General features: G+C 40.9%; 1 protein-coding gene across 5 annotated transcripts; it reads right to left on the reverse strand.

Annotated features, from left to right (window-relative positions):
• Positions 1 to 20,457: 20,457 nt before the first annotated feature.
• LOC119262795 lies at positions 20,458 to 25,217 on the reverse strand. Of its 5 annotated transcripts, none has more exons than XM_037536030.1 (3): positions 25,163 to 25,217; positions 21,432 to 23,085; positions 20,458 to 21,294 (listed from the first exon to the last, which is right to left on the reverse strand). In XM_037536030.1, exons 2-3 carry the CDS (start codon positions 22,575 to 22,577, stop codon positions 21,262 to 21,264), a joined length of 1,179 nt encoding a protein of 392 aa, XP_037391927.1. In that variant the 5' UTR covers positions 22,578 to 23,085; positions 25,163 to 25,217; the 3' UTR covers positions 20,458 to 21,261. The 5 variants fall into 5 exon arrangements, with proteins under 5 accessions (XP_037391927.1, XP_037391926.1, XP_037391928.1 ...); XM_037536029.1 differs by having other exon boundaries at positions 25,160 to 25,205; XM_037536031.1 differs by lacking the exon at positions 25,163 to 25,217 and adding an exon at positions 24,871 to 24,926.
• Positions 25,218 to 27,884: the final 2,667 nt, after the last annotated feature.

Here is a 27,884-nt window from a genome sequence, read left to right on the forward strand (position 1 = left end):
TTAAAACACTATACCATGTGATGTGTGTGCACAGGTCACACTGTAAAGCCTGAAATAATCTCAAAGTTTGCAGTAGATTTTCAGTCCATTTCAAATGTCTTTACACCTTAACGTCACATGCACAGGCTCAAAAGAAGGTCTGGCTTTATGTTTAGGTGTCAAAAGCAAAAGTAACATTATACTGATAAAGATATGTTCACAATAGTAGATCATTCACTTCCATTCTCAGACGACACGTCTTTCACACAGAGCACAACAGTTGTAAAGTTTTCTTCCACAAGCAATTACAGGTTTCCACCAGAGAGGTCTCCAAATCCCCCCAAATCACACAGTGTAGCTTTAACAGTTTAAATGTAGAGATGCGTAACTAATATCATTTTACTATGTATACTTAAGAAGAAGCAGAGACCACAAATTACCCTTAGTCTCAATGAGAGCATGCAGCTCATCTGAAACACTGGCAACATCAGCTGATGGTAATAGTTCAACATGTTTCTCCACAGCCAGAAAGTGGAGGATGCTGAAGAGTAGAAATGACTAACCTGAATAACAGACAGTAAATGTTTTTGAATGATGGTCAGAGAGACTGTATACGTTTTAAAAGTGTTTGTCATCTTTGAACAGAGAGACCAAAAGCTACAGTGAACATCCAGCCAGCTGGTCATGTGTTCATCAGAGAGAGAGTCACTCTGACATGTGAAATAGAAAGTGGAGATGACTGGAATTATGAATGGTATAAGAATAATAATCTTCTCAGAGATGCTCAAAGGAAGAAATATGAAATCTCTAATGTTGATCAGACTCATGCAGGTGATTATACCTGTAAGGGAACACAGTCAACAGGCCGGATCTACACACACACCAGTGCAGCTGTTACACTGACTGTATCAGGTGAGTGTGGCGACTTACTCAATTTATTTCTATCATTAAGAGTTTAAACTGTTGAGGTGCAGTTTTAGAGAGAGTACATACAGAAACACAGGGAAGGTGTTTTAAGTTTAGGTGCTGGAATTTAAAGCAGCATATATGTGACGTTAACAATGACATCATGTAAAGTGATCTGTTTTTTTCCATTTGAATTCATTTGATAATTTACATCAAACAGAATGTGTCAGCATACGCTGTAACGAGGTAAAGATGACAACATACACATTTAATTTACACAACAAACCACTAATCTGCTCCCTGCACTCTCTGCTCTGTCCTTCTGGATGAATTTTATGCTAATGAACTGAGCAGTGACCAATCAGATCATTGGCTCTTGGCACTATTAGCACCACATTTCGTGTCCCTGAGTACAAATGTCTCAAAAACAATTTAACTTCCTCCTGCAGCAACACCGAAGACTACAGTGAACATACCAGTGCACACCAGTGCAGCTGCTACACTGACTGTATCAGGTGAGTGTGGCGTCTTTCTCACTGTATTTCCACCATTAAAGCTGCACTAGAGCCCGACTGATAATTTGGCAATATTATCAGCTGATATGAGCTGCAGAGAAATTGGTACTGGCCTTTATAACAGCCAGCAAATGGCAATTAAAAAAGAAACGGAGAGACAGAAAACAGATCCTTCAGCCATGTTATGAAGGTTGTTGTTGAGTAGTTTGTTCATCTGCAACTTCCCTGTAGGAAACACACACATGGTCAACTTTAGCCTCATGCCTAAACGAAGGAAGTGTCGATAAATGATGTCTTGCTTGTGTTTGTAGTTACAGACGGTTCATTGGAAATGATTAAACCAGAGGGTACATATTATAGACGTGAGCTGAACTAACATTAGTCTATAACTGGTAGCCAAACAAACATTTCTACACTAGTTTCTCTGTCAAATGTGTAGTGTGTGCTTTAATGGCTCTATTTTGTTTGAGTGCAGAGTGCATTGATATGCTGTGAGACGTTATGCACCTCTAAAAAAGGAGTTGCGGTATAGCTGTGAACAGCACGTCATGTTCAGGGTCTCCTGCATGTAATCTGGTTAATCATTAAATTCTTTAAATGAAGTATGATGCATGATTGTATATGTTCTTAACACTCTATGAGGGGGTGAAATCCCAAAGTTGTAAGTTTATTTTTAAACTGCATTGTGTTTTCTTTGTGAGGAGTCTTAAATAACTACACATAAATGTCAGAGAAAGTCTTTATTTGTTATGTGTTTCTTTAAAAAAATATCAGCTGATCAGATGCATCATTTAAATCCTCAAATACAGAAATGGGTACCGGTCTCAAAAATGCTAAATCAGTCAGGCCCTAAGCTGCACTATGTAAGATTTTGAAAGTAGTAGCTGAAGAAACACTATAAAATACTATTTAAAACACTATAACATGTGGTGTGTGTGCACAGGTCACACTGTAAAGCCTGAAATAATCTCAAAGTTTGCACTAGATTTTTGGTCAATTTCAAAGGTCTTTAGCAAGCAAGCAAGCAAAATTTATTTATATAGCGCTTTTTACAACAGGTGTTGTCACAAAGCAGCTTTACAGAACAATCAGTATTACAGAGAGAAGAGAAAAGAAGAAAGAAAATCCGGGTCCGAGCCCCCATGAGCAAGCCAGCGGCGACGGTGGCAAGGAAAAACTCCCTAAAAGAGGAAGAAACCTTGAGAGGAACCAAGACTCAGAAGGGGAACCCATCCTCCTATGGTCGACACCGGATAGCAAACATTATTAGTATGAAGTTTTATAGTAAAGTGGGAAAAGAAAGATCTGAGGGTGAGGACTGCACAGCGCTGTACAGCAAGAAGCTCAGTGGTGGTCAAACCGGTCCAGAAGGCTGGTGAGCAGCGGCACCAATCAAGGCAGTAGAGGCAACAGCATCAGACGCACAGGATGGGCAGCTGATCAGCTCGGCAGAGAAAGGAGAAGAAAAAACAGAGTTAGTACTGTAAAGAGTGGCTGACCACAGATTACAGTAAAACAGAGCAGTGTAGACTCCAGCAGGTCTAGACCTGACAGGGAAGACTAGTCACCAAATGCTTGACTGTACAAATAAGTTTTTAGCCTAGACTTAAAGACTGGGGCTGTGTCTGATTCCCGAACATTAGCAGGAAGATTATTCCAGAGCTGGGGGGCTTTGTATGAGAAAGCTCTCCCCCCTGATGTAGCTTTATTAATTCTAGGTACCAGTAGTAAGCCAGCACCTTGTGATCTAAGTAGGCGTGATGGTTCATAGTGGGAGAGGAGCTCACTCAGGTACTGAGGGGCGAGCCCGTTTAGAGCTTTATAAGTCAGTAATAGAATTTTATAATCAATGCGAAATTTAACTGGTAACCAGTGCAGGGCTGATAAAACTGGACTAATATGGTCAAACTTCCTAGTTCTTGTGAGGACTCTGGCTGCAGCGTTCTGGACTAGCTGAAGCTTGTTAAGGCTTTTGCTGGGACATCCAGACAGCAGGGCATTACAATAATCTAGCCTTGAAGTGATAAATGCATGAACTAGCTTTTCTGCATCCTGTAGAGATAATGAATTTCTTAATTTAGCAATATTGCGGAGATGCAGGAAAGCTGTTCTAGTAATATTAGTTACATGTGTGTCGAAGGAGAGATCAGTGTCTATCATGACACCAAGATTTTTAACAGATAGGCTTGATGAAACTGAGAGATTGTTAAGTTTTAGTGTTGAGTTAGACAGTCTGTTTCTGGCTAATTTTGGACCAAGAAGCAGGACCTCTGTTTTATCTGAGTTAAGTAACAGAAAATTATTTGACATCCAATCTTTTATATCTTTTATACAGTCCTCAATCTTGCCGTTTAATTTTATCATCCGGTTTACTTGATATATATAACTGGGTGTCATCTGCATAACAGTGGAAATTTATGCCGTGTTTACTGATAATGGTGCCTAGTGGTAGCATATATATTGTAAATAATATAGGTCCTAAAACAGAGCCTTGTGGAACACCATAAATTACTTTTGCACGAACAGATGATTCACCCTTTACATTAACAAACTGATATCGATCAGTGAGGTAGGACCTGAACCAGGAAAGAGCTGTTCCTGTTACCCCTACAAGGTTTTCTAGTCTATCTAGTAGGATAGCGTGGTCTATTGTGTCGAATGCTGCACTAAGGTCAAGGAGGACTAACAACGACACATTTCCTTGGTCCGTGAATAATAGAAGATCATTTATAATTTTTACTAATGCTGTTTCTGTACTATGATGTGGCCTAAAACCAGACTGAAATTTTTCGTGTAGATTATTCCTATGCAAATAAGGGCTTAATTGTTTTGCTACCACATTTTCCAGGATCTTAGATATGAAGGGGAGATTTGAGATGGGTCTATAATTTGAGAGTTCACAGGGATCGAGGTTAGCTTTCTTAATCAGCGGTCTAATTACTGCAAGTTTAAAAGTTTTTGGGATATATCCGAGGCTAAGAGAGGAGTTAATTATTGACAGAATAGGCTTAGTTATTTCTGGTAAGATTTCCTTGAGTAGACCTGTAGGGATCGGGTCCAGGATACAGGTCGATGGTTTTGCAGAAGAGACTATTTTGATTAGTTCATTTTCTTGGAGTAATGTAAACGATTCCAGCCTATCTGGAGTGACTCTAATATTCTCAGGGTCTAGACTGGAATTATAAGCCAGGAGGTTTGTGGAATTTAACTGTGTGTTCAGAATTTTCTGTCTAATTTTTTAAATTTTATCACTAAAGAAATTCAGAAAATCATTGCTGCTATAGGCTGATGGCATCTGGGGTTCAGTGACTCTTTTGTTCTCTGTTAGTTTAGAAATTGTGCTAAATAGTAGTCTGGGATTGTTCTTATTGTTTTCTATGAGAGAGGAGAGATAGGCTGAACGTGCTGCAGTAAGGGCTCTTCTATAGTCTATAAGGCTCTCCTTCCAGGCGGACTGCAACACTTCTAATTTAGTCAGACGCCATTTTTGCTCTAGTTGCCTGGCAGTCTGTTTTAAAGTTCAAGTGTGATCATTATACCACGGGGCGAGTTTTTTCTGCCGTACTATTTTGCTTTTTAATGGAGCTACACTGTCTAACGTAGATCGAAGAGTATCGTCTAAGAATTTGGTCATAGTATCTAACTCAGTAGGATCGGATGGACAGCTGACTGAAGTTGATAACTGCGGGAGGTTTCTGATAAAGCTGCCAGCTGTGGAGGAAGTTAGAGTCCTCTTAACCTGATAACATGGTGATGAGCGCATATTACCACTAAACTGGATTTTGTATGAGATTAAGTAATGGTCTGAGACGGCTGTGCTCTGGAGGAGAATGGCTAAGTTATCTATGTCTACACCAAAGGTCAGTATTAAGTCTAGAGTGTGGTTGAGGTGGTGTGTGGGCCCTGTTATAATTTGGGTGAATCCCATGGAGTCTATGATAGATATGAATGCCTTACTTAGTGTGTCGTGAGGGTTGTCGATGTGGATATTAAAATCTCCGACAATTAATATTTTATTTGAAAACGTTATTAGGCTTGATAGAAACTCAGAGAATTCCTGTAAGAACTGAGAATACGGACCGGGTGGCCTGTAAATTGTGATTAATAGAAATGAATGTTTATTTGTTCCTTGCTCAAGTATATTAAGTACAAGAACTTCAAAAGAAGAAAATGTAGGTCCTGCTTTCTGGTTCACGCCTAAAGCTTTAGCATGGATGGTTGCTATACCTCCACCCCGACCGCTTAAACGAGGGCTGTGTGCATAGCTACAGCCTGTGGGAGTGGCTTCATTTAGACTAAGGTACTCATCGGGTCTAATCCATGTTTCTGTGAGGCACAGAGCATCAAAATCATGATCTGTAATAATTTCATTTACAATAATGGCTTTAGATGCCAGGGATCTAATGTTAAGCAGGCCTAGTTTTAGACCAAAGGTGCGGTCGTTGTAAACCAGTGTAACTGGTCTGATATGAATGAGGTTACTAAGGCAAACGTTTCGAGGCTTTTTGATGTGTTGTTTTATTCGGGGAACAGACTCAATTGTATTTACACAATAAGCATTTGTAGAAGTGCTAGCAATCGGCTTAATTCTAGCAGTAACACTAGCATGGTGAGCAGTAACGTTTCTATTTTTGCCGCTACTTACGTGGCCGCTTTGAAGTCAGCGGATGGCCCTCTCGATGTTCCGTGAGAGGACGACGGACCCCAGAGGACTAGGGTGAAGCCCATAACTCCGGTAGAGCGCTGGGTGCTCCCAAAACGAAGACCAGTTGTCCACGTAGCCCAAACCGTTGCAGGCGCACCAGCCGCAGAGCCAGGACTGCAGCGCAAAGAGCCTGCTGAACCGCTCGGATCCCCGCCGGTAGGTGGGAAGAGGGCCGGAGATGACGATCCTGGCGTCCGTCTTCTTCCTGGCGGTGTCCAGTAGCGTCTGGTAGTGCTCCTTCAGGACCTCGCTGCGCCGGTCGGAGATGTCGTTGGTCCCGACGTGGATAACCACGGTCCCGAAGGCGTCGCGTCTGCGGAGGGCTGAGGGGAGCCGCTTGGCGATGTCTAAAACCCGTGCACCTGGAAAACAGGAGACAGTGGCGCGGCTGTTTACACCTCTTACTCTAACATGGTGGAGAATAGAGCTACCAATAACATAAACCGAGTCCTGTGCAGAGCGCCGAGGCGCTGGGGCGGGCGACGGGGCCCGAGGCGTAGGTGAAGGCGTAGGCGGTGAGCTGAGGGCGGCGAAACGGTTGCAGGAGGTGAAGACCGGCTGGGGTGGCGGTGAAGGTCTGGAAGGCCGTCTGCGGCGCTGGCGTTCCCAGGGACCAGGTGCGGCTGGGGCTGGCGTGAGAACGGCGTCTCCCGGTGTACGAAGAGACAAGGCTGGCGCGACCACCGAGGGGGAAACTTCCCGGGAGGCTTCGAGCTGCAACTTCCGCTAAAGGAGCTCGTCCTGCCTCTTCAGGAGGGCGGTGATGTGACGGTCCAACCGGGCCAACTCAGAGCTCAGGGCCTGGAGAGCTCGGTACTGGGAAGACATGTTGAAACCTGTGTAAGAGAAGAAATAGAAAGAGAGAGGGAGAAAACAAAAAGAGGGAAAAGGCGTGAGGGGTTAGCAGTCTGAAAGTGTTAATTATTGAAGTGAAAGTTGAACGCTGCTCAATCTGAAGTTCTAAGCTGTGGTGCTCTCTGTCGCTCGCAGTGACAACAAGACCAACCTTTACACCTTAACGTCACATGCACAGGCTCAAAAGAAGGTCTGGCTTTATGTTTAGGTGTCAAAAGCAAAAGTAACATTATACTGATAAAGATATGTTCACAATAGTAGATCATTCACTTCCATTCTCAGAAGACACGTCTTTCACACAGAGCACAACAGTTGTAAAGTTTTCTTCCACAAGCAATTACAGGTTTCCACCAGAGAGGTCTCCAAATCCCCCCAAATTACACAGTGTAGCTTTAACAGTTTAAATGTAGAGATGCGTAACTAATATCATTTTACTATGTATACTTAAGAAGAAGCACAGACCACAAATTACCCTTAGTCTCAATGAGAGCATGCAGCTCATCTGAAACACTGGCAACATCAGCTGATGGTAATAGTTCAACATGTTTGTCCACAGCCAGAAAGTGGAAGATGCTGAAGAGCAGAAATGACTAACCTGAATAACAGACAGTAAATGTTTTTGAATGATGGTCAGAGAGACTGTATACGTTTTAAAAGTGTTTGTCATCTTTGAACAGAGAGACCAAAAGCTACAGTGAACGTCCAGCCAGCTGGTCATGTGTTCATCAGAGAGAGAGTCACTCTGACATGTGAAATAGAAAGTGGAGATGACTGGAATTATGAATGGTATAAGAATAATAATCTTCTCAGAGATGCTCAAAGGAAGAAATATGAAATCTCTAATGTTGATCAGACTCATGCAGGTGATTATACCTGTAAGGGAACACAGTCAACAGGCCGGATCTACACACACACCAGTGCAGCTGTTACACTGACTGTATCAGGTGAGTTTGGCGTCTTTCTTACTTTTTCTATTATTAATGCTTCACTATGTAAAAGCCTTTATTAAATGAAGTAGCAGGAGGGAAAAATACATTAAAACATGGTGTCTGTTTGCTGTGAGTCACCCAATAAAGCCAAAAAATGCTCTCCAAGTCAGAGCAGTCGGGTCAGATTTTGCAGGGGTTTTTTGGACCACTGTGTCTCTATGTATTACCGTCACATGCATAGGCTCAAAAAGAAGGACCAGGTTGATGGTTATGTCTTATGTCCAAAATTAACATCTCACTGATGATGTTATGGACAACAGTAGATCAGTCATTTACGTCCATGGTTTTCACCAAGTTTTGACCGAGTTCTCTATGAATACTCTTTCAACGTGCTGGCAGTCATCAGATTCATCCACTCAGGAGTGCTGAAACACAACGAATGTTACAAAATATTCTTCTGGGTGTTTTATGCCATTACACACTTCCCCCAGAGTGCTCTGCATATCTCTACATCCTGCATCTGCTTTTAGCCACGCTTGGCCATCGTCTGAGACTTTAACACAAATCTATGTCTGGTTTTTAAAGGTGGAGAAAAACCCTGTAATACTGGCTGCAGCCAGTTGCTCATGCTTTAATAAATGAAGTGGAATATGTAAATAGCGGTGCTTCCAACATCTCCACTAAATTCTTTACACAGTCCTCCTAGGTTTTGTGTGAATCACCCTGAAATAAATTTGCATGAAGGAGACACACATTCTGTGTTATTTACTATCCAGATACTGCGTGTTTAGGCTCAATTGCCAGTTTCATACATAATGTGTACATAATGCATCTGAGTTGCATCAGAATTCAGCGCAAAAAGCATCAAGCTCACTGTATTAGTTCATGTAGAGCAGCTCGTAGGCACTGGTAACATTAGCTGATGGGAATAGTTTGTGGAGTTTGTCCACAATAAGAAAGTGGAGGATGCAGAAGAGCAGTACAGATCAACTTCAAAACACATCTGGAATAAAACCATCTGTGAACTAATAGAGGGTGAATGTTGTTGAATAGTCATGCGTGTTCAGAGAGAGTGAATAAGTTTTAAAAGGATTTATCATCTTTGAACAGAGAGACCAAAAGCTACAGTGAACGTCCAGCCAGCTGGTCATGTGTTCATCAGAGAGAGAGTCACTCTGACATGTGGAATAGAAAGTGGAGATGACTGGAATTATGAATGGTATAAGAATAATAATCTTCTCAGAGATGCTCAAAGGAAGAAATATGAAATCTCTAATGTTGATCAGACTCATGCAGGTGATTATACCTGTAAGGGAACACAGTCAACAGGCCGGATCTACACACACACCAGTGAAGCTGTTGCACTCACTGTATCAGGTGAGTGTGGCGTTCTTCACACTTTATCATTAAAGCTGCATTAGCAAGTTTTTTTTTTTTTTTATCAAAGCTGAAAGCAGAAGAAATAGCAGACGAAAAAACACACATTAAAATATTTTGTCAAATATTAAGTCACCCAGTAAAGCATGAAATAATTTGAAAGTCAAGGTATCGGGTCACATTCTGTGTGGGTTGGGGGGGGGGTCTGTCACATGTACAGGCTCAAAAAGTTTAGCTCCATGTTTGTCTTATATACAGAATTACCATTTCTGATCTGTTCAATACTGTAATTCAATTCAAATATATAATCAGTTGTACCTCCATCATCTGCATTTGTTTTTTGCGACTCTGCCTAAAATATATAACCTTGATTAACACAAATCGTGTTTTTCACAGCCCAGAAACTGCATGTTTGGGCTCAAGCAAAAGCTTCATACACAACACACAGGCAGAACGCATCTGACTTGCATCTGAATTCAGTGCAGTAAGCTTAATACATCCAGCCCACTGTGTCTTAAGCCTTAATCAGTTCATGTAGCTCATCTCATCAACACTAAAAACATGAGCTGATGGCAGTAGTTGGCTTTTGTCTGAAATATTTGTTAAAGTTTGTCCACAGCCAGAAAGAGGAAGGTGCAGCAGAGCAGCAGTGATTCATCTAAAAACCCATCTAGAATAAAATTCTCTCTGTAAAATAAAACAAAGGAAATGTTTTTTTGAATATTCTAATGCATGTTCAGAGTGTATAAGTTTAAACATACTTATCATCTTTGAACAGAGAGACCAAAAGCTACAGTGAACGTCCAGCCAGCTGGTCATGTGTTCATCAGAGAGAGAGTCACTCTGACATGTGGAATAGAAAGTGGAGATGACTGGAATTATGAATGGTATAAGAATAATAATCTTCTCAGAGATGCTCAAAGGAAGAAATATGAAATCTCTAATGTTGATCACACTCATGCAGGTGATTATACCTGTAAGGGAACACAGTCAACAGGCCGGATCTACACACACACCAGTGCAGCTGTTACACTGACTGTATCAGGTGAGTGTGGCGTCTTTCTCACATATTTTCCTTCCTTAAGGCTGCTCTGTGTAAGGTTTTGTATTACAACTGAAAGAAGTAACAGGAAAAAAAGATACAGTGTTCGTGTTTTGCTGTAGGTCACCCAGCTATATTGTTATATTTAAAAATTATAATATATTTTATATATTATATATTTATATATTTAAAAATACATATTATACATTATTAAAATATTAATATCCTTTTATAATAAGTAACATTTTAGTATAAAAGGATGTTCTTATGTTATAATGTCTGTATAAAGCACTTATTAGGTCTTGACAAGCCAGTAGCTGGTTATTAAGTAGTGGTTCATTAGTACTGTTTTATGCAATACCTAGAGTGAAGTAAGGGCATTTTAACTTGTGCACTGCGTATCGTTTGCTGCCAGTGCTCCCGACTGCCTTTCCTCAGTAAATCTGGGACTCCATTAGCTTATTACTAGCTTAGCTTACCAGACTGAAAACATCTTTTACTCAAGAATACCACACTTCCAGAACCGAACTGGTCAGACTGTTATTTTAACTCTGTTTTATTGCATCTTTTTTGGTAAAGCTGTTCTCACTGTAAAAAAAGATGCTATATCAATAAAACGTCTACAAATAATATTGTGCACAATCACTACGTGAAGTTATACATGGAATGCATGTATTAATGAACTCTATGATAGAATATCTAATTGATTACATGGTGCCCCATCAGAGTGTATTGTTCGTTATTTCTTTTCAAAACATGATTTAGTTCTTTTGGATTCTTAGTAAATTACAAGATAACAAGAAAAAAATAACAACCTAACTGCCCCTAAACTGCTGTCCAGCAAAAACAAACAGTCAAGCTAAATGTCAAAGCCAATCAGAATCTGTGGGACATGCCTCAGACAGCAAAGCCTTCATGAGTTTGTGGACACGGAAAAAAATCTTTAATGTGTCACACAAACTAATGCAGTCACAGTTTATATTACTACAGTGTGACGACATTACTACGTATTACTACATGTCAGTTTGAATGCTTTTAACTGCTTCCATTAAACTAAGATTGCTTTCAGAGCCACCGTGGTTGGTGTGGGCCTGTCAGCTTTCTTTTTAGTTTGGTCTGTTTTAGCATGTGCACAGCCACATTTAGGTCTGCCCTAATTCAACTAACACAACAAAAAATTAAACACCGTTCCTGTACCTCGAGCTGCTGTCAATAACAGCAGAAGACCAGTGAAACAATAGTGAAGATATATTTGATATTAGCTCATGGATCGAGGATAAAGAGCCGTATATCGAGTAAGGTTTATCACCACAGCTGAAAATGGAGACTGTCACCTGGCTAGCAGAGTTGACGATCTGAGGCTAAACCCAGTGGTGCACAAGGTCAAACAAACACTGAACCTGTTCATCAATAAATTTATAGATTTATTACCTTTTTTTTTTTTTTTAATAAGAAGTTTTGTCCCACCATTTTTGGAGGTGTGGCGCCAGCCCTGCTCTACAAAAACTGTCCCAAAACTGTACAAAAAAGGTCAAATTACTAAATAAAATGTAAACCTTGGAAGGTGTGATTTCGCTTATGTTCACTTTCTCTCTCCTACAGATCCTCCTGTGATCCTGGACATTCCTGTCCATCCTGTGTCTGAGGGAGATTCTCTGACTCTCCGCTGTTTATTTCGCTCCACAAAGCCCTCAAACCTCACAGCTGATTTCTATAAAGATGGATCACTGCTCCAGACCCAGACGACAGGAGAGATGATCATCCGTACTGTCTCAAAGTCAGATGAAGGTCTCTACCACTGTAAACACCCAGAGAGAGGAGAGTCACCACAGAGCTGGCTCTCAGTCAGAGGTGAGAACAGTTTCATGTTATTTGATTCTTTCTGTAACTCTACAGTTTAGAAATTGTAATGATTCACAGCTTTCTTTTTCCAGCTTCACAGTCTGGATCTATTGGTTTCACACTAGTAGTGTCAGTGGGACTGAGTCTAACCTTGTTCCTCATCATCATGCCTGGCCTGATTTGCTGTTACAAGAAGAACAAAGGTTTGAAGACATTTTATCTTTCCAGTATCAGTATATGCAGCTGACTACACCGAGATTTCTGTGAGCTATAATCTATGCTCTGTTGCTGACATTAAAGTGCAGTTTCCTTCTCTCTTGCACCTTATTTATTTTTCTGTAAGTGAAAAAGCATGTAAGCTACCAGTGCTGACACCTACACACTAAACGTACAGGAGCTTTTATGACATTCATTCTAAATCCATAGGCATTGATATGAGTTGGCCCCCATTTTGTAGCTATAACAGCTTCTACTCTTCTGGAAAGGTTTCTACAAGATTTTGGAGAGTGTATGCATGAATTTTTGCCTATTTACCCATAAGAGCATTTGTGAGGTCAGACGCTGATGTTGAATGAGAGGGTCTTGCTCGCAATCTCATCAAAAAGGTGGTCAGGGCTCTGTACAGTCCACTCAAGCTCTTCTACACCAAACCTACCCAACCAGGCCTTTATGGACCTTGCTTTGTGCACTGGGGCACAGTCATGCTGGAACAGAAAAGGGCCTTCCCCAAACTCTTCTCACAAGTTTCACTGGAGCAAAGAGGCTTAGACCAACCCCTGGAAAATAACCCCATAGCATTATCCCTCCTCCACCAAACCTTACAGCTGGCACAACACAGACAGGTAACGTTCTCCTGGCATTCACCAAACTCAGAATCGTCCATCAGACTGACAGATAAAGAAGCGTGATTGGTCACTCCAGAGAATATGTTCCCATTGCTCCAGAGTCCAGTGGTGGTACGCTTTAAACCACTCTATTCGACACATGACATTGTCGTTGTCAACCCCATGTCATGAAGCTCCCAGCACACAGTTTTTGTGCTGATGTTGATGCCAGATGAGGTTTGAACTATGCAGTTATTGAGTCAGCAGAGCTCCTCAGTACTCATCAGCCCACTCTGTGACTTCACGTGGTGTGACACCTTGTGGCTGAGCTGCTGTGGTTCCTAAACGCTTCCACTTTTCAACAGTACCACCCACAGTTGGTCATGGAATATCTAGGAGGGAAGAAATTTCACGAACAGACTTGTTGCAACGATGGCATCCATTTACACCACCACCCTCGAATTCAGTGAACTCTTTAGGACAACTCATTCTTTCACTGTTTGTAGAGGCAGACGGCATGGCTAGACGCTGGACTTTATACACCTATGGTGGTGGGACTGAGTGAAACACCTGTATTCATTGATTGAAGGGGTGTGTCACAATACCTTTGACCATGTAGTGAATGTTTTTGCATTCACTGTGGAGCTGCAGGATCTCTGTCTCCCCCTAGTGGAAATCAGTAGAACACTGCTCAAAGCCAGAATCGGTCAAAGTCTGAGGGGTCTCTCTCAGAAACCACCGCAGGCTGCCCAGTTTGCAATACCAACATACTTACAAGCATTTAGTTTTCATAATAATTATACCGTTTCTTATTTCCTCTGTTATAAGTGATCACATATGGATTATTGAATTTATATTTAACAGGAGGCCAGCTATATTTAATGTTGTTTGTTTATACTTGTTACTAAGTGAGATATCTTTGATGATGTGAGAACACAATGGCATATTTGATGAATGACTTCCTCTGTTCTGCAGCTCAAGCCAGTGATGCAATTTATGCAGAGGATATGACTACAAACAACAGCAAGTACACAGTTTACAGAGAGGTCACGACTACAGACGACAGTGAGAACGCACTTTATGGAGAGGTTATGACTACAAACAACAGCAAGTACACAGTTTACAGAGAGGTCACGACTACAGACGACAGTGAGAACGCACTTTATGATGAGGTTATGACTACAGACAACAGTAAGAACTACATCTCTTCATTAACAGACACATATTGTCTCTTAATGTTCTTTGATATGATGCACTCTGCTCTACACTAAGCTCATGTCTGGACGACCTCTGTCCCCTAACTACTAGAGTCATGCGCTCAAATAAACCACAGCCATGGCTTAAAAATGATACAGTCAGGGAACTGCGCTCCAGGCTCCGGGCTGCTGAAAGAAAATGGCGGGAAAGACGTATACATGCAGACCTAAAGAACTACCAACTGCTCCTGGCTTCATTCTCAACCTGCCTTACTACTGCAAAAGCTGAATTCTATCACAGCAAAATCAACTCTCTCACTGACTCCCGGAAACTATTTGCAACGTTTAATACGTTGCTCAATCCTCCACCTCCACCTCCGGCTACCTGCCTTACAGCCGAAGCCCTTGCCTCTTTTTTCACTGGAAAAGTGGCGGCCATAAGCAGCCAGTTCACTGATGCAACGTGTAGCGGTCCTACCACATGCTCTGCTCCTCTGGTGCCATCTTCTCCTCGTTTACTCCTCTCACTAAGAGCGAGGCACTGACTCTTGTTACATGTAGCCGTCCTACTACATGTCCACTTGATCCGATTCCTACCAAACTACTACAAACCATTGCACCTGCTATGATCCCAGCTATCACACACACCATCAATGCCTCCATAACTACTGGTGTGTTTCCAACTGTCTTTAAACAAGCCCAAGTCACACCATTGCTTAAAAAGCCTTCTCGCAACCCTGCCCAGGTTGATAACTACAGGCCAGTCTCACTACTACCCTTTCTTTCCAAAACTATAGAAAGAGCAGTCTACAGTCAGGTCTCTGGTTTCCTGTCCCAGAATGACCTCCTGGACCCAAATCAATCAGGTTTTAAAAAAGGGCACTCCACTGAAACGGCTCTTTTATCTGTGATTGAGGCACAAAAACTGCCAGAGCTGCAGGACAGTCCTCAGTTCTCCTATCTACTCTATCAAACATGGGTATCTCAGACAATGCGCTACTATGGTTCAGATCGTACCTCACTGGGCGCTCATTCAAGGTGTCGTGGCATGGAGAGCTCTCCTCAGCCCACTCGCTGTCCACTGGGGTTCCCCAGGGATCGGTACTGGGACCCCTTCTCTTTTCTATTTGCACCACGTCTCTAGGCCGGGTTATCCGCTCACATGGCTTCTCGTACCATTGCTATGCTGACGACACCCAGCTCTATCTGTCATTCCCGCCCGATGACCCGTCGATCTCTGTGCGTATATCGCAGTGCCTCTCGGACATATCCGCATGGATGAAGGAACACCACCTTCAACTAAACCTGTCCAAGTCTGAACTTCTGGTTATACCAGCTAAACAATCCATTCAACACAATTTCACCATAACCATCAACTCACTCTCACTCTCCCCGACAAAGATTGCTGGGGGTTATGGTAGATGACCAACTCTCCTTTACGCACCATGTTGCCTCGGTGGCTTGGTCCTGCCGCTTTGCGCTGTACAACATCAGACAGATACGGCCGTTTCTAACACAACAAGCCACCCAACTCTTGGTACAAGCAGTGGTCATATCACGCCTCGACTACTGCAATGCCATACTGACGGGCCTCCCGGCCTGTGTTGTAAAACCACTGAAGATGGTTCAGAACGCTGCAGCGCGTCTGGTCTTTAACCAACCAAAACGGGCGCATGTCACCCCACTGCTCATTGATCTCCACTGGTTACCGGTTGCTGCTCGTATCAAATTTAAAACTCTTACGATTGCCTACAAGGTGTTAACAGAGCAGGCTCCTTCCTACCTGCACTCGCTCCTAAAGGCTTATAGCACCGCCTGGCCACTGCGATCCTCCAATGAACGTCGCTTAGCTTTGCCAAACATTCACACAAAGCAATCGAGACTGTTCTCATACTTGATTCCCCAATGGTGGAACAAGCTACCTTCCACTGTCAGAGCAGGGGCGTCCCTCGCTATGTTTAAGAAACTCCTGAAGACAGAGCTCTTCAGGGAGCACTTACTCTAATCACCTCTTGCAATCTAACCACTACCAACCTCATCTCTTTCTTGCCCTCCTTCCCTTCTCTATTACCCTTTGGCCTCCTTTAAGGCCTGACTATGTTTGTTCTATGTACTTCATTATTTGTAAGTCGCTTTGGATAAAAGCGTCTGCTAAATGTAATGTAATGTAATGTAATGTAATGTAATGATATAATCTAAAGTATTTCTATATCAGATGAAGCAGTGATGAGACCAAATGATATGATGGCTTCCCAAATTAAGATGAGTAGCTTCGGACATTAATGATGAGTGACTTCCTCTGTTCTGCAGCTCAAGCCAGTGATGCAATTTATGCAGAGGTTATGACTACAAACAACAGCAAGTACACAGTTTACAGAGACGTCACGACTACAGACGACAGTGAGAACTACATCTCTTCATTAACAGACACATATTGTCTCTTAATGTTCTTTGATATAATCTAAACTATTTCTGTATCAGATGAAGCAGTGATGAGACCAAATGATATGATGGGTTCCCAAATTAAGATGAGTAGCTTCAGACATTAATGAAAAGGTATGTTTCAATTAATATACTTTTACTTTTATAAGATTACATATGAGTCACCATGGTAACACATAAGATTGGCTGTTGCTCTGCCATGCAAGCCCATCAAAAACAAAATTAACCTAACAAATTAATTAATTTCCAAAAGAATTAAATTCCAAATATATACATATTAATACAAAAACATGAACTGTAATGGTAAAAGTAAAGTCATTTAAAAGTTAAAGAAAAATTTGAATAGACAATAAGAAATAACGACTATACAAAGATACCTTGTTCCTCCTGGTGACTGCTGTCCAGTGAGTGAGTTTTCTAGATACATCAACTGTACTCCATTGTGAGCACGATGATTTAATTTAACAACAACAAAAAAAAACATGTCACATTTACCTTCACTAAACTTTGTCAGCTGTCAAATGTACATAAATATACATAAATATTCCTGACGTGTTTTTCTCTTGTAGGTCTATGAAGAAAACTGTGTTGTTTCAGAAAAGTAACTATTACAGAAACTCCTGGTTGGGTTTTAAGGGGTGCAGGCAGACAAGGGTCTGAACACATTTAGACTGTCAGAATCATCTTTAATATCTGTATATTAATAAAAATCTCTCTGCCAGTGTTTTATATTGATGACGTGAAAAGAGTCACTTTTTCTCATTTATTGATCGCTGTACTTTCCTAAAACTGACTCTGAGTTTAGAACTCCGATATTCTGAACTTTCATTATTTAGCACATTGATTTAATGCATAGTTACAAAATCTGTAAAAAAGGTTTATCAAACAAAATCTAACAATGTGCCATCAGTATACACCTCTGTCTCTTTCAGTGGTCCTTTATCTGCTATCCAGTAGCATCTTATCTATTTTTTCATAATTTATAGCTCAGTAGTTATTATTTTGCAGGACATGCTACATCGCAATCTTTTGTTGTTGATATTTTAATCTGTGTACACTGTGTATTTTGTATATATGTACATCTATATTGCTGTTACTCACCACCAATCTCCACAATGGTAACTTTACAGGAGAAGGAAAAAAATGTTTACTTTTAATGTAAGTCAATGGAATCAGAGTTTATATATATATAAATAATATATATATTAAAAATTACAGCTCTCAAGACATTTAAACACATACAAATATTACACCCCTTCTAAAATTTAGTGCCTTTACTAAACAATATAGAGTTTAACATCCTCTGGTATGATATTCTTTGTGCACTGAAAGCAGAAAATGTCATAGCACTGTTCACACAAGTCAACTATTAAAAATATAAGTTGAAAATTTGTAGGCACAGTTTAAAATGTATTAGCATAAAGCAGTGACAGTCAAATAATATCCCTGTGACCTACTATGTGGCAGATTTGAAGATGAATGCCTGCATTTGGTTTTGTTTTTTTGTATGATTATATCCTTTCTGTAGTTTGAATGCTGAACATATTTTAGTCTGCTTGTTTAGTTTTATCATGTTTATCTATTTATTCTTCATCATATCCTTATGATACTAAATGAAAAACTTCCTAAAGTAGTGGTAGTTGAGAAAACACAACGATGTTCTGATATTCTCGTTCTTAATGAACTGTAACCTATTTGTTTAACTTTGTTTTGTGCAGTAACCAAGCTATGGTTTTATGAAATAAACCATTACTTTTCATATTTTACTAGCTTAAGCACGATGTCAATTTAATAAAAACTGTATTTTGATTCATTTTTGCTGGAATTAACACAAATAAATATTTTTTTCTAATCACAACTCTTCTAACGTTCTGTTCTTTATTCAAAGGCAGGAATTACCTTTGATTAAGTGATAATTTACCCTTGGGGAAACCTCAGGTTCTTCTAGGCCTTCAGAGGCAGCCTGGTGTTTTTTCAGGACTTCACGTATGTATTCTAGTTTATGTTTATTTCATGTAATCATTATGCTTGTTGTACTTAAACTCTGCAGGTATTGTACTCATGACACTGCTCCTTTGTTGAGAAAGGGTAAAAATCTTGACACAGAATTTTCTATTCAGTGGAATCTATGTCGATATAGTCAGGCTTATTCTCCATCGGTTAGGCTTTCAGGAGCTGGACCAAAGGCCTGAAGGCATGAAAACAGCCGTTTGAATCAGAGAACAGAGCCGACAAGCAGCTCTCCTCCAGATTTTCTACTCAGTTTCGTCTGACGGCACTTGTCTCAATAAGTGTATGACAGTTTTCTTCGTTTTTCTTCATGATGACTTAAAACCTCTTCCATCATAACAACTGTGCACACCTTTATCAACTCAGCACCTGTTGAAAAGTTTTTTAGCTTTTGCAAAGTTACGTGAAGCACTCAGCCATGCTACCCATCTCTTCTGCAGGCCAGGGACGTATGGAGATTTACGGTTAGAGTTTCTGGGGGCATGGTCTCGCAGGATGACCCCAAACTGTCTGTTCATCATAAACTTTTTGAATAGCAATGGATATAAAACTGCTCAAAAATATGACCATTCAGTGACGTTAGCACACAGAAGCTCTGTCTCTTCAAAGTTTGCATTTATCACAGATCTCATGCTTTCCATCCACTTACAAGAGGTACATCCATCCATCCATCCATCCATTTTCTAAGCCGCTTCTCCGTCAGGGTCGCAGGGGGGTGCTGGAGCCAATCCCAGCAGTCTTCGGGCGAAAGGCAGGATACAAGAGGTACAGTTCATGAAAAATTACTGAGGTCAAGAAGTGCCTTCTCTTCTTTTGGCTAAACTGGAGGGTCTAAATATGTTATTCAAATACACAGACTATAGATTAGTGCCTAAACAGGCAGCCCTGCCAATCTCCTTCAGCTTCTTTCTCTTCATCTCCTTGCCTGTGTATTTATTTATTTAATATTGTTATCAGACTCAGATTTAGCAGAACCCAAGGCTTTATGAAAATTAACCCCTTCAATTTTTATTTGAAAGATGTAAAAATCTTTTCACTTGACTGGCCTTTAGCGGAGCTGCCACATCTCAAAATGTTTCATATGTCCACCCCCAGTTTGACGGACATTCAAAAGCAACTTTACTAAATGGGGTAGAGGCTTCCTCTTCTTCCTAGTCTTCCTAATGATTACAGGGACAGGGCTGGTGAAGATGACCAGTCCTGAACTGTTCCAGTGTGGAATTCTTTGTCTTGATTTGAGCTGGATGAGGTCTAAAGTTGTTATTACCACGTGTAATGTAATAAGTCTATCACCTCAGCTCTTCTGCCCATACATTCACTCTCAGCCCTGCACAAATGATGGATCGAGGGCAGTCGTGGGCTGAAGGTTAGGGAACTGGCCCTGTGACCAGAGACTGCCCAACTGCTCCCCGGGCGCTGTGGATGGGGCTGCCCACTGGGTCATTATCATTATAAAGTGCCTTTGAGACATTGTAATTTCGATAAGAAAAAGTTAAGATTTCCCCTTTCACTTTATAATCATGTTATTAAGCTGCCCCTTGGGTGTTAAAAATACATATTGGTCAAGCTTAAACACTTTTTATGAATTAAATACAGAATGTCAAAATATGGGCATATTGCAAAATATGTCCACCCTGTCAGGGACAAATGTAAGCTTCAGCTATATGTTTTTTATTAAATAATTATAATAAAACATACCTTTTCAGAAAGGTCGTTTGTCCCCTTCTAGTTAATACATTTCAGATAATGGGAAAAGTCTTTGGGAAATACTAAAATTAGAAAAAAATTACAGCTCATCTACAGCGATGGCCATAGGTCTTCATTGTTTTTAAAATAAAATGACAAAAACAAATGTAACTAGCAAAACTTTTTAATGGTTTTGTTTGGTCATCATTTGGACATCAGGAAATCACACACAGGGTTACTTTATATTCAATACATATTTAGTTTTTTTCATTAAACTTAAATTTGACAGGGTGGACATCGGCACGATAGGGTGGAAAATTACATGACAGGGTGGACAAATGCAATTCATTAAGTACAGAAAAACATTAAAAAGGATGAGTTAGGTACAAACTGTACTCAGTTAATTCATACACCAACATCAGAACACATATGCTTCTCAACAGAACATCAAAACAGAACATCAAAAAACATCTAGCGTAGGCCTACTCAACAGAACATTAGGACACGTATCTAGGTCTACTGTAATTGGTCCTCCATGTACTTCCAAACAGATGGCTCAACTGAGAAAGCATGCCTGTTAACAAGTTGTGGTTCCGGCATGAGGCACAGAATCTGCCAATCCCCATACCAGTTGATGTCATCACGAGGACTTGGCCAACAGAATTTGTTGATTCCTTTGTTGTGCATGCATTTAACTTTCACGCTGTGCTCCTCTACATCGAGAATGATACCAGGGTATCCATCATTGTCGTAGTTGACTACACACCATTCACCAATGTGCTTCTCTTCGATGACTTCTGGCCTCCAACTTTTAATTGGTTCCTTCACATGTACTTTTGACTGATCAGATGCCAGCAGGGACACTTTTTGAAGGTTGAAACATGAACAATCCAGGGTGCCTTCCTCCCATTTACAGAGACATGAAATGTCTCTGTACATCATTTCGCCAGGTTTCATGCTGATGGCTTGGTGGATTCTTGTAGTGCCTTTTACAGCAGTCACAGCAGGTACATACAGATGACAGAGGAAAGATAACTGATCAGGAGGTGTGTGTGTGTGTGTGTGTATATGTGTGTGTGTTTTCATTCATTCATTCATTCATTCATTCATTCATTAGGCCTACCTCGGGCTTTGCCTCAATGTCTGACTCTGGAATGAAGTGCAGGTCAATTGAACAGTTTTCTTGACCTTTTAGTTTCTCATACAATGTCTGTGCATTCGGAATGTCTTCTCCATGGGCGACAATTTTGTCGGCTGTTCTCTTGAGGGCCCCCCCTACCCCATCTGGAGCCCCCTTCCCATGGCTGGCTTCAAAAAAGTGCCAGGAAATTTGCTTGAATCCATACTTGAAGGGTTCGGTAGAGAGGTGGAAAAAATTCCCCTTTTGACGGTACTGTGTCGCTGGAGCATCACTAAAAAAATGGAGTGTGCAGACATCAGGATGTTGCTCTCTCACTTGGTTCAGAATGGGGTCGAGGTGGGCCCAGATGGCCACTGGGTCATGTCTCCTGGAGGGTGAGATTGTACAAAAGCTCTGTGGTGCTTGATCACCTGCAACATATAACACTCCAGTGTGCAGACTGGCCTGTTGGTGTGAGCCCCCAAAATGCACAGACTGTATTTCCTTGTGGTATTTGCAGGAGTAGTTTTCACTGAAGTCAATATGTATGAGACACTCAGTGCTCCTGAGGTTGTTTCTAATCTTACGGTAAACGTCATACTGCCATTTGATGTTAAAAATATGGCGCCTGAAATGGAAAAGGCTGTTGTGGAACTGTGTGCTTAGTTCATCCTCTGACATTTCCAACACCTTCTTGACTGTAATTGTGGAGCTTTTGTCATCTCTCTCTATTTTCTCAGTTGTCCATTGGCAAAAAGTGACACCATCTTGTCCAGGATGTCGCAGCATTGGCTGACATGTATAAAGGCATTCCCTGCACTCCCCATACGCACAGGCCTTCGCTTTGGAATCACACATGGTTTCCTGAGCCAGTTGTTCAATATCTCGGTGATGCAGCAACCCGCAGCTCTGTAAAGCATCCATCATGAATAGCAAGTTCTCATGTTTCTTGCATAAACATGAATCCCGGTCAGAGGGGGAAGGGCTTACCACCCAAAATGGTTTGCAGCTGCAAAATGTGGTGTAAAACACATTTCCAAGGTTCTCAGACAAAAATTTCTGGTACAATTTTTTTCTTGTGTCAGTTAACAACCTCTTCTGCATCTTCTTCTTGCGCAGTGTAATGGTTTGCTTGCGACTGGTTGTCATTCGGCTGACGTCATCTCGCAGGAAAAAAGATAATAAAAGTAATGTTGTTTCTTAACTGCATTTGATGGACACTTCTTCTTCTACCGTTGTAGGTGAGATTGTCAGGAGGATGTATGGCTCTCTTCTTCGAGTACCCAAAAGCTGACCTGGCATAGCTTTGGAGCTTGTACCTTTTCACTATGTTTCCAGTGACAACTTTAGCGATCAGCTGCTTTTCCTTATTTGCTTTTGATTTTTTGTATTTGGATCGGATATCTTCCACTAAAGCAGCATGAAAAAGTAGAGCCTTTTTGACAGGAGACCTCACCTTCTGACGGCCCAACAAAGCTTTTACAGCTGTACGTGGTGACGTAGTGGAAGCTCCTTCTTTCTTAGCCCTCTGATATCTCTCTTTTTGTATTTCTGCGCTTTTGCTCTCTCCTTTGCCAGGATTGCCTCCAATTCAGCGATCTTAATTTCCAGTTTCTTCTTTGCGCTCCTTCGCATACTTTCCCCTCTGCGTCTTTGTCTGGAAAACAAAAAGATAATTATAATGATTTTCTTTAAACATATCAATTTTTTATATCATGACTTTACCTTTCTGTACATACCTTTCTCCCTCCTCTATTCTCACTTTCATTCCCTGTTCTCATTTCATTACCTTTCAGTTTTTTTTGGGAGGGGGGGGTGATTTACAGTGCTATAGTGGTTAAATCTCTGCACCTGTTCCCTTCTGTACTCTCCCCTCCCACCTTCCTCTCATTATATTTGAGATGTAATGAAAAATCCTTAATCTCTTACTAACTTAACAACTTCTAACCTGGAGGGCCCTGGCTCAGGCTGAGTTTCAGGAGTGCTGGGTGGTGTCTCTGACAAAAGCAAAACTATGGCCCTGGACTTTGCTCTGGCTGCTTTTTTTGCCTCTCTCCACTTCTTTCTTTTTGCCCTCTTCTCTCGCTCACTCAGCTCATCAATCCCCTTTTTCTTTCTAGTGTCTCTGTCCTTCTTCCACCTGGCCCTCTCTTTTTCAAGATACTGTCTTCTTCTGTCAGGGTCAGCATCACGGCGCTCCCGGTAGCGTTTTGCTATTTCAGCTCCTCTTTGACTCATAACTAAAACAGATGCAGGACACCCTTAAACCAGCAGTCTGACTTCAATTGTTATTGTTAACAAGAGGTGTGTATAATGTTATTTTATTACGTTATTATTGTCAAAAAACGATCCACCTGTCCCCCCGGTCATGCATCATGTCCACCCTATCAGGGAAGTATTAATGACAGGGTGGACACTGATTTGAGGGACATGTATTAAATACAATATTAAATATCTGTTGGAAACTACTAGAATTACCCATTTATGAAAGTTATTGTCAATAATAATAAGACCACAAAAAAATCATTTTAATTTTGTTTAATTTAATGACTCATAGTTGCTCCCACTACTGTGAGAGGGACATGGCAAAATCGCCTACACACACTTAAAGAAAATAGTACAAATTAATAAAAAATAACTCCAAGATGGTAAATATAGTATTGATATATGTGTTAATGATTATACATTTGTAATAAAAACTCAAAACATCATTATTTTACATTAAATTGAAAATAAATGTGTGATTCTGACTGGGACCTTAAAAGGCACTTTATAATGATAATGTTTCATTAAGAAGTCCAAGTTTTAGATCTAAGGTGTTAGTGCTATCATCAGAACATGGATATATGTTGATTAGGTTATTTAAGCGGACTGATTGAGTTTTTCTGTGATTAAATTTAGTTTTAATTCGGGGCAAAGACACAGTCTCAATAAGGTTGATCTTGGGTGACGCCTCAAGGCGGATCGCAGACGGTCTGTCTGGTCCCGGCTCTGGCCTGTCAGCAGCTGTTTACGCTACTCTTCCGACTAACTAAAAGACTATGAGCTATGCTGCAAGAAAGTAAGGCAGCACCCTCCCGCGTGGGGTGGACACCATTCCTACCTATAAGACCAGGCTTGCCCTCAAAACAAATTGTCTATAACGCCCACTTGATTTTTCGAACACCACTTGGACATGAAGCAAGTTTAACGCCGTAAGCCTGCTGTATCCGCAGACGGATATCATTGGCCCCTACATGAATGACTATCCTCGAATATCTCTTATCAGCTAAGAGTCTAAGGTTGCCACTAATGTCCGGCGCTCTGGCTCCCGATAAACATCTAACTGTTACTGCTGGCGCCCCTAATGGAGTAGCTAATTTCATGTCGGGCAATCGAGTCTCCTGTAACCAGAGTACTTTTAACAGGCTCCACAGTGGGTGCTTCACTGAGCGGGGCAAACCTGTTTGACACGCGAATCGGAGGAGCGCGGTGTTCCGGTGGGCTAGCTTTGGCCTCAGCGTTAGCATTAGCCTTAGCTTTCCGGCTAGACCGCCGAGTCTTTTCGCTATGCGACTAGTCTCACAGCACTCCTGTCTACTTCCTTCATCTCTCTGGTTATCCCACTTTTTCTTAGCTGCCTTCTTCTTCTGAATACTCTCCTGGACTTCCTCATTCCACCACCAACTTTCCTTGTCTTCTTTCCTCTGACCAGACGAAACACCCAACACATTCTTGCCAGTTTCTCTCACCACCTTAGCTGTAGTTTCCCAGTCCTCAGGTAGCTCCTCACTGCCCCCAAGGGACTGTTGCAATTTTTCCCTGAACTGCCTGCAACATCCTCCTCCTTCAGCTTCCACCATCTAATCTTTGGCTCTGTCTTCACTCTCTTCCTCTTCTTTGTTTCTAATCTCATTCTACAGACAACCACCCTATGCTGCCTTGCTACACTTTCCCCTGGCACCACTTTACAATCTCCAATCTCCTTTAGGTGGCGTCTCCTGCTAAGGATATAATCCACCTGTGTGCACCTCCCTCCACTCTTGTGTGTCACCCTGTGTTCTTCCCTCTTCTGAAAATACGTGTTCACCACAGCCATTTCCATTCTCTTTGCAAAATCTACAACCATCTGACCTTCCGCATTTCTGTCTTTCACACCATACATACCCAGCACCTCTTCATCCCCTCTGCTCCCTTCACCAACATGTCCATTGATGTCTGCACCAATCACCAATCTCTCCTCTCTAGGGACACCATCTACCACTTCATCCATCTTACTCCAAAATTCCTCTTTTCCTGATTATGTTATGATCTATTTAAATTAAATATGTAAAATCTGTATTTTTCATTTAAAAGATACTTTGATTTATTTTAAAATGAAAACAAGTTGAAAATGGTTTGCCGTGTTTTCAGGTCACTACAGAAACACAGTTTTAGTCCAGAGGTGCAGATTTATTTTAGGCACTCTTACCTTTTAGAGCAGGATGTGAGGCTGCATCTCTGTCCCTCATGGCCACATAGAGAGAGCAGAAAATGTGTCCCAAAGCCTGAAATCAGTGTTTAACATTAAGAACTGTCATTACTGAAACACATTTTCTTCAAATAAGTTTTTAATTACCTTTGTGGTTGAATCAGAAGATATGTTTGATAGTCATGTACCAGCTAGCATTTCTGACTGATGCTTAGAATTGGCTAAAATTGTCACTACGGCAACAGTCACTACCAAAACATTTGGTACAGTTTCAATAATGATAATAATAATAATAATAATAATAATAAATAATCATATAACAATAATTATTTGTTATGCACTTTACATTTTAAGCAAATCTACAATACTGTTATAAACATTTTGTCACTGATAAAACAGCCTGAAATTCTTTGTTCTGGTAAAGAAAATATAATTAAAGTATAATTTCACTTAAAGCAAAAAGAATTTTAGTCTAAAGTCCAGGTCCAAATTGGATTTTCAGCACTGAATCAGTTCAGTAGAATGACGCTTAAACATTTGTTGACTTTGAACAGAGAAACCAAAAGCTACAGTGAACGTCCAGCCAGCTGGTCATGTGTTCATCAGAGAGAGAGTCACTCTGACATGTGGAATAGGAAGTGGAGATGACTGGAATTATGAATGGTATAAGAATAATAATCTTCTCAGAGATGCTCAAAGGAAGAAATATGAAATCTCTAATGTTGATCAGACTCATGCAGGTGATTATACCTGTAAGGGAACACAGTCAACAGGCCGGATCTACACACACACCAGTGCAGCTGTTACACTGACTGTATCAGGTGAGTGTGGCGTCTTTCTCACTGTATTTCTATCATTAAGAGTTTAAAGTGTAGACGTGCTTTCCAACTATAAAAACATCATCCTGAACTAAACATGTCAGCAATTTTCTCTTTATTATGTAAAGTTTCTCAGAAGCCTTAATGAGTTCATGTACAGTGCTGAGCCAAAGTCAGAGACCACCCTTCATTATTTAGTCTCCAGTCAAAACCATAAAACAGAAATTAAGCAGTTCTACAAGTTGGTCATTTTTCTGCACTGGAAAAAACAGAAACGTCCACACATTCCTGAGTATTCTAGCTTTTCGCTTGACAGTTACAGATCATTTAGAAAATCATGATAAAAGATCTTCTCATGGTCTGCACTAATTAGGCAGAACACACATCTGTCTAGCCTTATTAAAACACCCTTTGACCTTTTAATTCGTGAGCATCTGGTTTCTGACGAATTATTACACTTAATGTATTGTACAATTTTTCATTTTATTTATTTGTTCTTATTTTTATGTCTAACGAAACTAGTACATGGGGCAGTCGTGGGCTGGAGGTTAGGGAGCTGGCCCTGTGACCGGAAGGTTGCCGGTTCAATCCCCAGGGCCGACAGTCCATGACTGAGGTATCCTTGAGCAAGACACCTAACCCCCAACTGCTCCCTGGGCAAGTGTGCTCACTGGCCCCTTGTGTGTGTGTTCACTGGTGTGTATGTGGTGTTTCACTTTAAATTTACATTTATGGCATTTGGCTGATGCTCTTATCCAGAGCAACTTACAATTTGATCAGTTTACACAGTTAGGCCAAGGTGGTGTTAGGAGTCTTGCCCAAGGACCCTTATTGGTATAGTGCAAGGTGCTTACCCTGGTGGGGGATTGAACCCCAGAGGCAGAGGTGTTAACCACTACACTAACCAACCACACTTCACTTCACGGATGGGTTAAATGCGGAGGTGGAATTTCCCCGGTTGTGGGATCAAAAAAGTATCACTTACTTAAATATATTCATAAACTGATAAAATGCAGTGTAGCCAAATGTTCTGATATTCTCATTCTTAGTGTTTTCTAACCTTTTGATCTTTTATAAGGCAGTTAGTTACATTTATAATCATGATGTTTTATGAAATTAAACATTACTTTATTTTCTTTAATTATCTTAAGAAATCAATCAGTGTAATAAAAGCTATATTTTTATTCA

Source organism: Pygocentrus nattereri, chromosome 29 (genome assembly GCF_015220715.1).
Source record: "Pygocentrus nattereri isolate fPygNat1 chromosome 29, fPygNat1.pri, whole genome shotgun sequence".
Lineage (NCBI taxonomy): Eukaryota > Metazoa > Chordata > Actinopteri > Characiformes > Serrasalmidae > Pygocentrus > Pygocentrus nattereri.

Coding starts and splice junctions, on each gene's coding strand:
- LOC119262795 (XM_037536030.1), bottom strand. CDS start 22,577: ATGACAACCAGTCGCAAGCAAACCATTACACTGCGCAAGAAGAAGATG. Junction 21,295..21,431: donor ACATTGAGGCAAAGCCCGAG/GTAGGCCTAATG, acceptor CTGCTGTAAAAG/GCACTACAAGAATCCACCAA.